At 40.0% G+C, this 15925-nt stretch overlaps 1 protein-coding gene and 1 pseudogene across 6 annotated transcripts in view; both read left to right on the forward strand.

Annotated features, from left to right (window-relative positions):
* TRANK1 (tetratricopeptide repeat and ankyrin repeat containing 1) overlaps positions 1-15925 on the forward strand; it is a 117097-nt gene that overhangs the window by 53492 nt on the left and 47680 nt on the right. For all 6 annotated transcript variants that reach the window (XM_063662030.1, XM_063662029.1, XM_054482114.2 and 3 more), the window contains one exon: positions 1190-1321. In XM_063662030.1, coding sequence (XP_063518100.1) covers positions 1190-1321 — 132 coding nt within the window. The remainder of the gene's footprint in view (positions 1-1189; positions 1322-15925) is intronic.
* LOC129034167 (chromobox protein homolog 3-like) lies at positions 10508-15909 on the forward strand (annotated as a pseudogene).

A 15925-nucleotide genomic window follows, 5' to 3' on the forward strand; every position in this document is an offset into this window, starting at 1 on the left:
CCAGGCTGGTCTCAAACTCCTGATCTCAAGTGATCCACCCCCCTCGGCCTCCCAAAGTGCTGGGATTACAGGCATGAGCCCCACCATGCCTGGCCAAGAGATTTTATTCTTACACAGAGATTGGTAGATAAAACATTTAAAAGTAAAGCCTGACTGAAAGCTACTTAATCTAATCCTCCCAGTTGCAAGTGAGGAAACTGGAATGCAGAGAAGTATGGCTCTGGTTATGAATGTCATGATTCCCCATTGTGTCTACTTTTAAGTTAGTTCCTGTGATTATAGGTGGTATCAGTAAGATTGAGCCTTCAAGGTGGTATGTTTTAATCCTTGATTTGTTTCTCAGAGAACTCTGACATTGTGACAAATTGGTGTCCAAAAAGTTGGCAGAGGTGCGTGGCTTTCCTAGATCTCAGGAACTCCAAGGAAGGAGTCTGGGAAGAGAATTCAATATATATGTCTTATTGATAGTAATGTAGTAGGGTAATCTCATCAGAGATACTGGCTTGATTATTAAAGTGGAGGCTGTTGCGCCTCACCCAGATCCTCTTTGCCACCAACCCCCTCACCCCCACCTGCTGTCAATGTTAGCTGCTAACAACTCACAGCTGGCCCCTTGGGCAGAGAGTTGCTCTTTGTCAACAGAAACCACTTCCCAGAGAGGTTCTCTCTGGACCTTGCCTCTCTCCCTGAGTGCATTCTGTAGCTCTTGATTGACTGACATGGGGATTCAAAAGGCCAGCCCCAGTGCCTCAAGGTGGGTCCAGGCTGTGGTGCATTCCTGCTGCAGGGCTGCTCATGAGGTCAGGCTGGAGTGACCCTACTAGGATCACTACCTTGCTTAGCTGCTTCCCATACCTGTCCTGCCTTCCTTGCTCTTTCTCATGCTATCTGTAGCTCAGTCACATGTATAAGAATCCCTGTTTCAGGCTTCTAGGGAACCTGACCTACGATGATTATGGGTAGCTTTCTATAACTCATCCTCTCACTTGACAAACGCCTGTGTCTCCCCACACCTGTTTGTGGTGAGTGGAAACGTATGTTGGATTCCTCATTTGGTTACCTTAGTGTGGTCCACATTGACTTGCTTTGCTGATTTTCTTTCTTTCTTTTTAATCTATTGCTGCTGCACAAATTAACTTTGCTGACTTTCTGTATGTGGAAAACAGTAAGTCATTTTAATTCCCTTCAGGAGAAAACCATCTTTTCCGGTGGTTAATGGATCACAAGCCCGAGTGGAAAGGCCGCATTAACCAGAAGGATGGGGATGGATGCACTGTCCTGCATGTCGTCGCTGCCCACTCCCCAGGATACCTCGTCAAGCGTGAGTAGTGGCATTACCCAGAAGGTGTGCTGTGGCTGGCTGGTGTCAGGCTTTGAGGACCCACACCACCGACTGCCTTGTTTTATCCGTTCTATCCCTACCTGGCTCAGAGGGCTAAACTTCCCCTTGAACTGAACTTGATTTTGGTGGGTGGGTGGGTAAGCTGCAATGCAGAAAGAAGGTGAGGTGAGAGAAGGAAGACTTGCTGGGCTTCAGGAGCTCTTTCACCTTGAAATGGCTTCTGTGGGGTTGAATCATTCAAGAACATGGGCTCCTGGCTGCCTTTGTTCCCTCCCTCATCACATGGTTACTCATTTTATTTTATGCCAAATCTGTGTTAGCTGCTAGAGAGGAATCGTGAACTGAACTGCACATGGTTCTGCCTTCATGGCACTTAGAATCGAACACAGGGATTGCATCTTCCCATACCTGCTGGGGCCAGACTAGGCACATGAGGGAGTGACGCTGGCACATGCAAGGAAAAGCTGGTTCTTCTGACACTGGTGCACTGTGTTAGCCTGGGAAGCAGGAAGGCTGTGTTCACTCTCTCAGAGCTCTCTGATGTCACTCATTTTTCTTGAAACTCTCAGACCCCTCAGTTTTTGCTTTCTGTTTGGGATAGAAAAGAACATACAGTGGACTCTCAGCCTCTGGGCAAGGGAGGTGACAGGGAGTGGTGAGGAGCTTGTGCCTGGTGCTGCTGCAGCCTGGAGCTGGTCATAGGAACCAGGCTGGGCTGTCATCTTCTCATGGCAAGAGATGTTGGACATCTGGATTTTTTTGAGACAGAGTCTCACTCTGTCGCCCAGGCTGGAGTGCAGCGGCACAATCTTGGCTCACTGCAACCTCCGCCTCCTGGGTTCAAGGGGTTCTCCTGCCTCAGCCTCTCCCGAGTAGTTGGGACTACAGGTGAACAGCACCATGCCCAGCTAATTTTTGTAACTTTAGTAACTATGTTGGCCAGACAGTTCTTGAACTCCTGACCTCAAGTGATCCACCTGCCTTGGCCTCCCAAAGTACTGGGATACAGGCATGAGCTACCATGCCCGGCCAGAAATCTGGATTTTTTAAAACTGTGAAATCTTGTGATTTTTCAGCTGTCTGCTCAGATTTAAACATGCCTGTGAACTAGAACCAGCCTGAAGGCCTCCTTTTGGGGACCTCTGGTCTGGTGGTTACTTGTAGGAAACTGCAGTTTCCTCTCTTCAGCATCTCTCAGGAGGAGCCCAGTGAGGCTTGTTTCTCTAATGTCATTCCCACTGAACTGGGACCTAGGAACCTATATCTAGGGAAACAAAGGAGAAGGGGTCTATGGATTTTTGGGCTTTATTGAAATATTATTCATATACTATATAATTTACCTGTTTAAAGTGTACAGTTAAATGCTTTTTGATCTATTCAGAATTGAGCAAGTATCATCACAATACATTTTAGAACATTTTTATCCTAAAAAGAAACCCCATGCCCATTAGCAGTCATTCCATTTCTCCCATCCCCAAGCCCTAAGCAATCACCACATTTTGTCTCTATGGATTTGCCTATTCTGGATATTTCATGTAACTGGAATCATAGAATATAAGGCCTTTTGTGACTGGCTTCTTTCACCAGCATATTTTCAAGGTTTATCCGTGTTGTAGAATGAATCAATACTTAATTCCTTTTTATTGCCAAATAATATTCTATTGTATAAATATACCACATTTTGTTTATTCATTCTTCAGTTGATGGGTGTTTGGGTTGTTTCCACTTTCTGGCTATTATGAATAATGCTACTGTAAATATTTGTGTACAGGGCGTTTGTTTTCATTTTTCCCAGCTAGATACCCAGGAGTAGAATTGCCGGATCATATGGTAACACTATGTTTAACATTTTGAGGAACTGCCAGACTGTTTACCAAAGTGGCTGTACCATTTTACGGTCCCACCAGCAGTGTATGACGATTCCAGCTTCTTCACATCATAACCCTTGTTATTTATTATCTGTTCTTTTGATGTTTTCTGTGTTTTAGTCCCTTCTTAAAGACAGTGATATTCTGGCAAACAACTAGCTCTTCGAGACAGAAGCCCTGAATTGTAACATTTCTTGAGTTCCATGGTATAATCAGGTGTGTCTGATCTTTTGGCTTCCCTGGGCCACATTGGAATAAGAATTGTCTTGGGCCACACATAAAATACAGTAACACTGATGATGGCTGATGAGCTTAAAAAAAAAAGAAGGTCTGTGCACACATCTCACAATGTTTTAAGAAAATTTACAAATTTGTGTGGGCCATGGGTTGGACAAGCTTGGAAATACTCCCATGGAGGCATAATTCATGGTACCAATGTGATGTCATGCAACATAGAGTTGGGAAGAGATGTGTGGTGGGACGTTATTATATTTTATTTTTAGTATACGGATACATTTTAAGATAGATGTAAAGAAACCTCATCATAGATAATAGCAAAATGTAGTAAAAATTATTAGGAAATGATGGGTTTTGTTTGTCATACAATTTTTTATTATAATTTTTATCACCCAGCTTGCAACATTTCTGGACATTAAACAATTGGCTCTTGTGAACTGATATGAACTGGGTCTTAGCATACCACTGTGCTAAAGCTAACACTAGCCTAGTAATTTATGGTTAAAGAATGTGCCACACCAATCATTGTGCTCTCTTTACGTATCTCTACCTTGCAAATCTTCAATAAAAAATACTTCGTGTCTGACTCTTTGATTGCAAAAAACACATCTCCAGGTATCCTGATATCCATGTGGCATAGTGGCATACGCCTGTAGTCCCAGCTACTCGGGAGGCTGAGGTAGGAGAATGGCTTGAACCCAGGAAGTGGAGCTTCCAGTGAGCTGAGATTGTGCCACTGCACAACAGCCCGGGCAACAGAGCGAGACTCCGTCTCAAAAAAAAAAAAAAAAAAAATCCAACAATAAATGTAGGTGGAAGGAAGAAAAATTTTAAATCAACATTAATCAAAGACCATAGTAATACCTGTAGCTGTCAAGATCTACCTCAGCCTCCCAAGTAGCTGGGAGTACAGATGCGTGCCACTATACCCGGCTAATTTATTGTATTTTTGGTAGAGATGGGGTTTCACCACGTTAGCCAGGATGGTCTCGATCTCCTGACCTTGTGATCTGCCTGCCTCAGCCTCCCAAAGTGCTGGGATTACAGGCATGAGCCACCGTGCCGGGCCATTTTTCTCTTTACTTTTTGTTTTGTACTGTCTTTGAAATCCAGCATGTGTTTCACTCTTTTTCACCACACCTCATCATGCATTTCAAGTGCTCTATAGCCATATGTGGCTTACACTCTAACCTGTATGTGGCTTAGAATAACAATTTTATACTATTTCTTATAAACACAGAAACCCTTCCAACTTTCTGAAAGTTGGAAGGATAAAACGTAAAGTAAAGAGAGTGCTGGCTGGGTGTGGTGGCTCATACCTGTAATCCTAGCGCTTTGGGAGGCTAAGGTGGGTGGATCACTTGAGCCCAGAAATTTGAGACCAGCCTGGGCCACATGGCAAAATTAACTGGAAGTGGTGGTGGGCACCTGTAGTCCCAGTTACTTGGGAGGCTGAGGCAGGAGAATCGCTTGAACTTGAGAGGCAAAGGTTGAAGTGAGCTAAGATTGTGCCACTGCATTCCAGCCTGGGCGACCGAGCAAGTTGCTGTCTCAAAAAAAAAAAAAAAAAAAAAAAAAAAAAGGAGGGCCTTTTCTTCCTTCAATTAGAGATGTCAACATAGGCTGCCACTATGACCTCCAACGAATGAGTCTTCTCAACTCTCACAGGCTCCCTCTTCTGCTTTCTCCCATACCCTCTTCATCTTCTTTTTCATCAGGGAATATTTTAAAAAATGTTTTATTTTGAACTAATTTTAGACTTACAGAAAAGTTGCAAAAATGGTTCAGAGATTTTCTGTACTCCCCTCACCCAGCCTCCTCATAAAGTTAGCATGTTATATAATCAAAGTTTAGGCCAGCACAGTGCCTCCTGCCTGTAATCCCAGCACTATGGGAGGCCAAGATAGGAGGATCACTTGAACCCAGGAGTTCGAGACCAGCCTGGGCACCATAGTGAGATCCTGTCTCTGTAAAAATAAACATAAAAAAATTAGCTGGGTATGGTGGCACAGGCCTGTAGTCCTAGCTACTCAGAGGCTGAGATGGGAAGATGGCTTGAGCCCAGGAGTTCAAGGCTGCAGTGAACTATGATCGTGCTACTGCATTCAGCCCAGTCAGTTGACTGAGACCCTGTCTCTAAAAAATAAAATAAAAGCAAAGTTTAATTATCAAAATGAAGAAATTAACATTGATATAATACTGTCCACTAATATACAGACCTCATATGAGTTTCACTAGCTTTTTCACTAACATACCTTTTCTGTTCCAGGATCCCACATTGCATTTAGTTTTCATGTCTCCTTAGTGTTCTGTTCTGTAGTCTGTGACCATTTTTCAGTCTTTCCTTGCCTTTTGTTACCTTGACCCTTTCAGAGAGTAGTAGTCAGTTATTTGGTAGACTATCTATCAATTTTGGTTTGTTTGATATTTTGTTATGACTGGAATGAAGTTACGTGTTTTTGGTAAGAATATTACAGAAATTATTTTGTATCCTCAGTGAATCATACCAAGGGGTTCATGATGTCAATACTTCTTATCATGTTAACCTTGATTATTTGGTCAAGGTGTGATGTGTGGGGCTTCTCCACTATAAAATTACTATCTTTTCTTTTGTAGTTAATGAGTATCTTGGAGGGGGTACTTTGAAACTATGCACGTACCCTGTTTCTTCTTAAACTTCTGCCCACCAATTTTGGTATCCATTGGTAGATCTTGACAGCTACAGGTATTACTATGGTCTTTGATTAACGTTAATTTAAAATTTTTCTTCCTTCTGTCTACATTTATTGTTTGAAATTTTTTTTATTTTTTATTTTTATTTATTTATTTATTTTTTTCTCTGAGACAGAGTCTTGCTCTGTCTCCAGGCTGGAGTGCAGCAGCGCGATCTCGGCTCACTGCAGCCTCCGCCTCTTGGGTTCAAGCGATTCTCCTGCCTCAGCCTCATGAGTAGCTGGGATTACAGGTGTGTGCCACCATGCTCAGCTAATTTTTATGTTTTTAGTAGAGACAGGGTTTCACCATGTTGGCCAGGATGGTCTCAATCTCTTGACCTCACGTGATTCACCTGCCTGGGCCTCCCAAAGTGCTGTGATCACAGGCGTGAGCCACTACGCCTGGCCTATTGCTTGGAATTCTTCTGTAATGAAGAGCTGTTCCTTCTCCCTGTATATTCAATTATTTAATGATTTCAGTATGGACTCGGATGTTTATTTTATTCTATGGGATAAAATCCAATGCTATGATTATTTATTTTGTTGCTAACGTTGCTCCAGCTTTAGCCATAAGGCACTCCTTCAGACTGGCTCCTGTGCTCCTTCAAAAAGTCCCCTTGAGCACTTCCTTACTTTCAGACACCACAAGGTGTTCCAGGTTCATATTGCATGGTCCCTGTCCCAGCCCTGGAATCAACCACTTCTCTAAGGATCCCTGGTTCCTATTGGAGAATGTTAGAGGAAACAAGATCTGGTACTAGGTATGCCATTGCTAAGCAGAGTGTCATTGTTTCTAGGACTTTTTGGCAGATAAGAGCTAGGACATACATGTATGTGCACTAACTGATGATACTACATCTGCATTATTGTATCTCTTTGCATATGTCTATGTTAAAAACCATGAGTTTATACTGATATCTCTGATTCCAGTCCAAACACCATGATCATTCAGCCCTTTTTATTTGTAATATTGTTCATCTATAATATATTTACTTATTCAGTCTATGAATTTCAGACTAGGCAACCCATAATACCTCTGTGAGAAACACATTTACTGACTAGATTTATATTCACTTTATGTTCATTTATATTCAGTGTTTTTTGTCTTTAGCCTTAGAGCATCCTGTTAAGATACTCGTAGTGCTTTTCTTTCCCACTCCCTTTACTATGGTTTTGTTAGTAATTTGTAGAACACTCAGACTCATTTTTTTAGTGTTTATGTTCCATTTTAGGATTTGCCCCACATCCTATTTGATTTTGTTTATATTTTGGGTATATGAAGGGCATGTGAACTATTACCATGGTTCTAGGAGTCAGAACTTTACAAAAGATAGGCTTAGAGGAATGTCACTTCCTTCTCATCCTTGCTCCCTGGCCATTTCCATTTCCTCCTCCTTTCTGCCCCCTGCCCATCCAGCCTTATAGATAATCAGTTTCTTTAATTAACAGGCCTGTTCTTTCTGGATTTCTTTTGCAGCAATGAATGCACACATGCTATTTTCTTATAGCTCCCTTTTTTTTTTTTGCATGAAGAGTTACATTATATAGATACTGTAGATACTCTGGCAATTTTTCTTTTTTCTTTCTTCTCTTTTCTTTTCTCTGTGTGTGTGTGTGTTTTTTTTTTTTGAGGCAAGGTCTCACTCTAGCACCCAGTCTGGAATGCAGTGGTGCAGTCTTGGCTCACTGCAGCCTCACCCACCTGGGCTCAAGCGATCCTCCCACCCCATCCTCCTGAGTAGCTAAGACTAGACATGTGCTACCATGCCCCGCTATTTTTTTTTTTGTTGTTGTTGGTAGAGACAGAGTTTTGCCATGTTTCCCAGGTTGGTCTCAAACTCCTGGGCTCAAGTGATCTGCCTGCCTTGGTCTCACAAAATGCTGAGATTACAGGCATGAGCCATTGCACCTTGCCTGGTTTTTTTCACTGAGAGTGTGTCCTGGAAATCACTCCATATTAATTCATATGTATAAATGCTTATGTAGTTTTGATAGATATTATCAACTTTTCATCTAGGAGAGGGTTGTACCAATTTGTGTTACCACCGACAATGTATGAGGGTGCTTCTCTCACAACAGTCTCACCAGTAGAATTTGTTGTCTTATTTTAAAAAGTTTTCTGGTCCAATAGGTGAGAATTGTTTTTCCAGTATAGTTTTAATTTGCATTTCTGTAATTATGTGTGAGGTTGAACTTTTAAGAATGTGTTTAAGAATCATTTTAATATCTTTAACTATGAATTATATGTTCATGTCTCTTTCCCATTTTTCTTTATGGTTTTTGGTCCTTTGTCCTCAATTTTTAAGAATTCTTTGCTCATTAGCTCTTGTCTGTGGTATATATTGCAATTATTTTCTCCCGGTTTGTCAGTTGTCTTCTGACTTTGTTGTTTTTTGTCATGCAATTTGGTTTTCTTTTTATGTAGTCAAATTTATCAATCTATTGTTTATTGCCCCCAGATTTGGAGTTACAAAGTCTTTCCTTACACCAAAGTTAAAGAAGAATTCACCCATATTTTCTTCAGGTGCCTGTAGTGTTTCATTTTTTTACATTTAGATTCTTGGTCCATTGTAGTTTATTATAAGAATCTAGCTTTACTTTTTTCCAAATAATTACCTATTTGTCTCTGCACTATTTATTTAAAAGTCTGTCTTAACCTCAGTAATTGGAGATGCCACTAATGCTGAACTTTCTGTTTTATTCTGTTTATCTCTTTGCCTATTCATGTGTTGTGGGCGTCTTTGAATCACCTTTCTAAAAACCAGTTTAAAAATTTTAGGTACACTTTATACCCACCAGGATGACTAAAATAAAAAAAGATAACAACAAATGTTGACAAGGAAGTGGAAAACTTGGATCCTTCATACATTGCTGGTGGGTAAGAAAAATGGTGCATCTGCTTTGGAAAACAGTTTGACAGTTGCTCAGAAAGTTAAACAGTTACCATAAGACCAAATCTGTCACTCATAGGTGTATACCAGGAGAAGGTAAACATGCCCAAATAAGAACTTGTACATGATTATTCATACCAGCATTATTCATAATAGCCAGAAAAGTGGAAACAACCCAAGTCTCTATCAACTGAGGAATGGATAAACAAAATATGCCATATCCATACAAGGGAATATTATTCAACCATAAAAAGGAAGTACTTATGCATGCTACAACACGGACGAAGATTGCAAGCGTTATGCTAGGTGAAAGAAGCAGACAAAAAAGACCACGTGTTGTGTGATTCCGTTGATATGAAATGTCCGGAATAAGGAAATCTCTAGAGACAGAAAGTAGATTACTGGTTGCCAGGGGTTTGGGAAGGGGAGTAGAGAATGACTTAATGTGTATGAGATTTATTTTAGGGGTGATGAAAATGTTCTGGAATTGGACAGTGGTGATGGCTGTACAACTTCATAAATATACTAAAACTAATTAAATTATATAGTTTATATTTATTTATTTGTTTTTGAGAGAGATTCTCCTTGGGGTGCCCAGGCTGGAGTGCAGTGATGTGATCTCGGCTTACTGTAGCCTCTGCCTCCTGGGTTCAAGCGATTCTCCTTCCTCAGCCTCCCAAGTAGCTGGGACTACAGGCGTGTGCCACCATGCTTGGCTAATTTTTTTTTTTTTTTTTTTTTGAGACGGAGTCTCGCTGTCACCCAGGCTGGAGTGCAGTGGTGCGATCTCTGCTCACTGCAAGCTCTGCCTCCTGGGTTCACGCCATTCTCCTGCCTCAACCTCCCGAGTATCTGGGACTACAGGCGCATGCCACCACGCCTGGCTAATTTTTGTATTTTTAGTAGAGACAGGGTTTCACCATGTTGGCCAGTTTGGTCTTGAACTCCTGAGCTCAGGTGATCTGCCCACCTCGGCCTCCCAAAGTCCTGGGATTACAGGCGTGAGCCACCACACCCGGGCAAATAATACACTTTAAAAGAATGAATTCTATGTTATATGAGCTGTATTTCAATGGAAAAAATATTTTAAAGGGGAAAAATATTGAAAGTTCATGTTTTTGATAAAAAAAGTTCATTGGATGTGGCTTAAGTTTAAGGTGCACAGGGTTGGAGATGTAACAGACCCACGACCCAGAACAGCTGAGAGGCAGTGAATAGTGGCTCTTCAAGTCTGCAATAAGAAAATGGCCTCCAATTAGGGGAACATCACACTCCCAGGACTGTTGTGGGGTGGGGGGAGGGGAGAGGGATAGCATTAGGTGATATACCTAATGCTAAATGACGAGTTAATGGGTGCAGCACACCAACATGGCACATGTATACATATGTAACAAACCTGCACGTTGTGCACATGTACCCTAAAACTTAAAGTATAATAATAATAATAAAAAGAAAATGGCCTCCAATTAAACTACATTGCAAACAAGGGGAAAGAAACAGAATGGAAAGAGTAAAAAAGTTGGAGAATTTGTGGTGGAAAAAGTAGTGGATTGATGTGTAGTGAAAGGGAAAGTGGACTATTTGCTCAAGTGGAAGGGATTTACAGATGCTACAGACCTACAAATGGAAGAACGTCATGATACAATGCTTGGTTACCTGAAGAAAATTTAGATTCCCCAGAGTTAATTGAAGCATTTATTAATTCCCAAATTAAGTAAAGAAAAGGAATTACAAAATGCTTTATCTCACAGTAAATGGGATGACAGCAAATCAAAGAAGGAAAGAGATGCTGCTGAGAAACCAAGAGGGCTTGCTAGAGGCCTTAATCCTGAAAGAATAATTGGTGCCACAGACAGCAGTGGAGAATTGATGTTTCTCATGAGATGGAAAGATTCAAATGAGGCCAACTTGATGCTGGCAAAAGAGACAAGTGTGAAGTGTCCTTAAATTGTAATTGCTTTTTATGAAGAAAGACTAACTTGGCATTCTTGCCCAGAAGATGATGTTAGTAATTGTTCACATTGTTTTATATATATATATATATTTATATATGTATATTATATATATATTTATATATGTATATTTTATATATATATATTTATACAAAATCTGGTTCTTGGTTTTTTATTTACTAGTGTGAAGAAATAACTACATTCTAATGAAAATCAAGTTTGATATGTTCATTTTGAAATGGTATTGGGAGAGTTGTTGGGTTTGTTGTTGTTTTTTTTCATCAATAGAACTGGTTACTTTGAACAAAGAAACAAAAGCTCTCTGTAGTTGCTTCCTTTATCAGTAAAGAACATTCGATACCATGGTATATTATTTCCTCTGCAGTAAGGAACAGATTTTCTAAATGTTGGGGAAAATTCTCATAGTCATTAATCATAACTAAGGATCATTCTGGTTGTTTTGTTTTTGTGTACGTATACATAAAATGCATATGTAAATAGTTTTCTTTTTTTTTAAACAATTGCCAAAACAAAAGTCACAAGTAAGCCCATGTTTCTAATATGCCATCATTCTGAGCAACGTAAGAGATAAATTGCTTCCAGGTAAATTGAAAATTTTCCTGAAGCCATGTGTATCAAGTGAAATAAATGATTCTAATTAATCAGACAATTTAAATTGACAATTTAAAATCATTTATATCTAAAAATGCAATCGTTTGTTATCAAAATTCCTTAAAGAAAAATTTCATTATGGCCAACAACCCAGCGCCTCCCTATCCAGATGAGGAAGCTAGGAGAATCCTAGTACGTTTTAATTAAACAAGACCGTTAAATGGGCATTTAAAAAGATTCTTTTAGTGAGCCATTTCTTTTCTTTCTTTTTTTTTTTTTTGAACTTTTATTTTAGGTTCGGGGGGTACTTTTGCAGGTTTATTATATAGGTAAACTGCATGTCATAGGGGTTTTGTGTGAAGATCATTTCTTCACCTGGGTAATACGTATAGTACCTGATAAGTGTTTTTTCTGATCCTCTCCCTCCTTACACCCTCCATCCTCAAGTAGGCCCTAGTGTCTGTTGTTTCCCTCCTGGTATCCAAGTATTCTAGTTGTGTAGCCCTCACTTACAGGTAAGAACATGTAAGTTGAAATCCCTGTTGCTACATTGACCAAAAGGTCATGATTCATGGACTATCTAAGACGTGGCTCATGGAAACTAATCAGATGGTTAGAGATGTTGGTAGTTTAGGACCTGCAGCTATAAATGAGTGAACAAACTCTTGTAATCTAAAGCAGCGGTCCCCAACCTTTTTGGCACCAGGGACTGGTTTTGTGCAAGATGATTTTTCCACAGATGGTGGGGTATAGTTGGGGGTGGGAGAAGAGGATGGTTTTGGGATGAAACTGTTCCACCTGAGATTGCCAGGCATTAGTTAGATTCTCAAGAGTGGCAACATAGATCCTAGATCCCTCACATGCGCAGTTCACGATAGGGTTGCACTCCTATGAGAATCTAATGCTGCTGCTTATCTGACAGGAGGTGGAGCTCAGGCGATGATGCTCGCTTTCCTCTGCACACCTCCTACTGTGAGGCCCGCTTCCTAACAGGCCACAGACCAGCACCTGTCCACAGCTCGGGGGTTGGGGACCCCTGATCTAAACTATTGACTCGCATGTTTTTTCTTTACCTCAACTTATTCCTTACATGTAGGCTCAGTCTTTTCAGTATTTGTTTTACTGGTTCAGCAGAAGCCAGGAAAAACAACTTTGTATTAATCAGAATGTTATCCAACTGTATATTGTTTATTATTTTAAAAACTGGTGAACGATGGTCAATAAATAGTTTTATATTCCTTTAAAAAATTCAGACACTTTCAAAGAATGTGATAAAAAGTAAATCTCTTTCTACAAAATCAACTACTAAAACACTTTTTTTGTGAGTCTTGCTAGTAATGTATATGTATAATGCCAGTTTTTTCCCTTTTAAATATAAAAGTAGGTACACTGTACATTCTGTTCAGCAACTTGCTTTCTTCACTGAACAATGTATCTTAGTCATCTTTCCCTAATAGTATCTGCATGGCAGTTTCATTTTTTTAACAGCTCATACTAATAGATGGTTAAATGTATTATAGTTCATTATGCAATTGAAAACAAGGCTTGGAGACCATTCTTTTACATACATGTTTGTGAATCAGTGGGGTTGTATCTATAGGATGATTTCCTTGTTAACAAATTGCTTGTTTGAAGGAACTGTACATGTTATTTATTTGGATATATTTTAATTTTATTTAAATTTTAAATATATTAAAAAATCGAAAGGTACAAAATGTATACATCAAGAGTCTCTATTCTACTCTGTCCATTAGGCACCAAGGAATGAATGTTACTAATATCTTACATTTTTTTCTGCAAATATTTTATGATGTACAAGTAAAAGCATATATGTTTAAGATGTGCTAGCTTATTGGTATGCATTTGGATTTTGAAAGCTATTGCTAACTTAAACCCCAGAAATGTTGCCTGAACACTGGGTTTATTATCTCCTTCTTAAGTATTTTTTTGGTACATAGAGAATCAAGAACTTTCCAGATTATTTAAGTTGGCCTAAATTTTAAACCCATTTGAAAAAATTGCAGTGTCAGTTGGGCCTTAGAAATCTTCAGCTTTGTTTGTAGTTTGGTGGGTGCTTGTTGTTACAATGGTCTCACTGGCTCTGGTGCATAGAAATTTGAGAGGCCCAGGATGGCAGAGGCTGAGGAACTCACCAGAGCTGGGCGGCAGCAGAACCCAAGTCTAGATATGGTTAGCTCCTGAAATTGAAGAAGTGAGGTTGGATCATTGCATCTGTCTTGGTTAGAAGCTACACTCAAACTGGTTTAGGCAAGAAAGAGAATTTACTGTCTCATGTGACTGAAGACTCCAGAGTTTGGTTTAGGTGCTTGCTCTAAAGCTGTCTTCACGAGTCTGTCTTGCCTCTTACTCCTTTTTGTGAAGAAATAACTATGTTCTAATGAAAATCAAGTTTGATATGTTCATTTTGAAAGTGGTGTTGGGAGAGTTGTTGGGTTTGTTTGTTTTCATCAATAGCAGTTTGTGGTTATTTCTTCTTTCTGTTAGTTTCGTTTTTAGACAGGCTGTCTTTCAGTTAAGGCCACCAGAACCTTCAGGCTTACTTTCTGCCAATTTGCCAATCTCAGTCAAAGAGGATACCTCCTCCCAATAGTTCAGTACAAGTCCTCCTAGTGTGTCTTAGTGACCTGACTTTGGTCACATGTCCTCCCTATGAACCAATCAGTCACTAGAGCCAGAAGAATGGAATGATCTGATTGGCAAGGCCCTGGCCAGGATTTAGCCTCTGGAAGAGGGTATGGGACAGAGCTAGAAGAACAGAATGATCTGAATGGCCAGATCCTGGTTAAGTGTTAGCCCCTGGACCTGGGGGTTGGTGAAATGGTAGAGAATGTGGTTGTCACAGGGGTGTGTGTCAGTCCGTCTGGTGTTCACACCATCAAATCAGGTAAGGCTGAGAGAGAGGAGGTGCTGTCTCAAAGGTTTTTCTGAGAACTGGGTGGTTCTCAGAAAAAGGGAGAATGGATACTGACCAGACAAAAAAATAAGTCTGATTTGTTGGTGGTTTTCAAATTTTGCTTCCCTATCCCCTTAAAGAATTTTGAAAACTTGTGTACCTCTCTGCATGTATTTAAGTTGACATCTGGAATTTTGTATAATTTTGTATACATGGATATTTTAAAATAAAACTGTTATTTCACTTCTTTACTTGTATTTAATAGAATGGAAATGATGTCCTCCCAACATTTCTGTGATTGTAAGGCTCTAAGCGTTACTTTTTTTCTGGATTGAATTATTACTAATTATCAATATGGAGCTTATCAAAACAACATAAATATAGTGAAATTTCTATAATTGTTAAACATAAAAATAAAATTCTGGGGGGAAGTAGGTAGGGGATGGATTATGTAGTGCCTTTTAAAAGAGGTTTTGCAGGTATCAGTTAGTTTTAATTGTCCTTTGGGTTGATACCCTGGAAGTTAGGAGTTTTTACCCCCTTTGGGGCAGTATACTATAGTTAGGCTGTGTCACCATACACTTAGTGGCTTGAAACAACACCCATTTATTATATGTCAGTAGAGTGACATGATGTGACTGAGTTTTCTGCTCAGTGTCTTGCAAGGCTAAAGGTATTGGCTTTGGCTATGTTCTCATCTGGAGTTCTGGGCCTGCTTTTAAGCTCACATGGTTGTGGAAGAATCCAGTTCTTTGCCATTGCTGGATTGAGATCCTGGTTATTAGCTAGAGGCTGCTCTGGTTATTAGCCAGAGGCTGCTCTTGACTTCTGCAGGCCACAGACATTGCTTGTCCTGTCTCCTGTATCTTCAAAACCAGTAGAGGAGAATTTCTTATGCATCAAATCCCTCTCATACTCTGAATCTCAGACTTCTAGAACTTTGACCTTTAGGACTCATGTGATTAGGTCAGGCCTCTGGATAATCTCCCTATATTAAGGTAAACTGATTTGGGACCTTTGTTTCATTTGCACAGTTTCATCACAGTAGCACCTAGGCTAGTATTTGATTGAATAACTGGGAAAAAGTGTGGATGCACAACAGGTCAGAAATCTTGGGGGCTTAGAATTCTGCCTACCACAGTGAGATTCTTGATGGGTAGGAAATATGACTTAATTTTTTTTTTTTTTTTTTTGGTAAAGTGAGAGAGGGGCAGTTGCCTTCTCAGGAGGTGAATTTTAGGAAAGCTTACATATGGAAGTTGGAGATTAGGCATTGAGTCATTTAACTCTCTGTGCCCATTTAAGTCTTTGTGTACCCCCAGGGATATACCTGTTTCATCCCGCAAATAGTTGCATCTGTGACCACAGATATATGTTGATGCTTGGCAAATGGAT

The sequence above is a fragment of the Pongo pygmaeus genome, chromosome 2 (genome assembly GCF_028885625.2).
Source record: "Pongo pygmaeus isolate AG05252 chromosome 2, NHGRI_mPonPyg2-v2.0_pri, whole genome shotgun sequence".
Taxonomy (NCBI): Eukaryota; Metazoa; Chordata; class Mammalia; order Primates; family Hominidae; genus Pongo; species Pongo pygmaeus.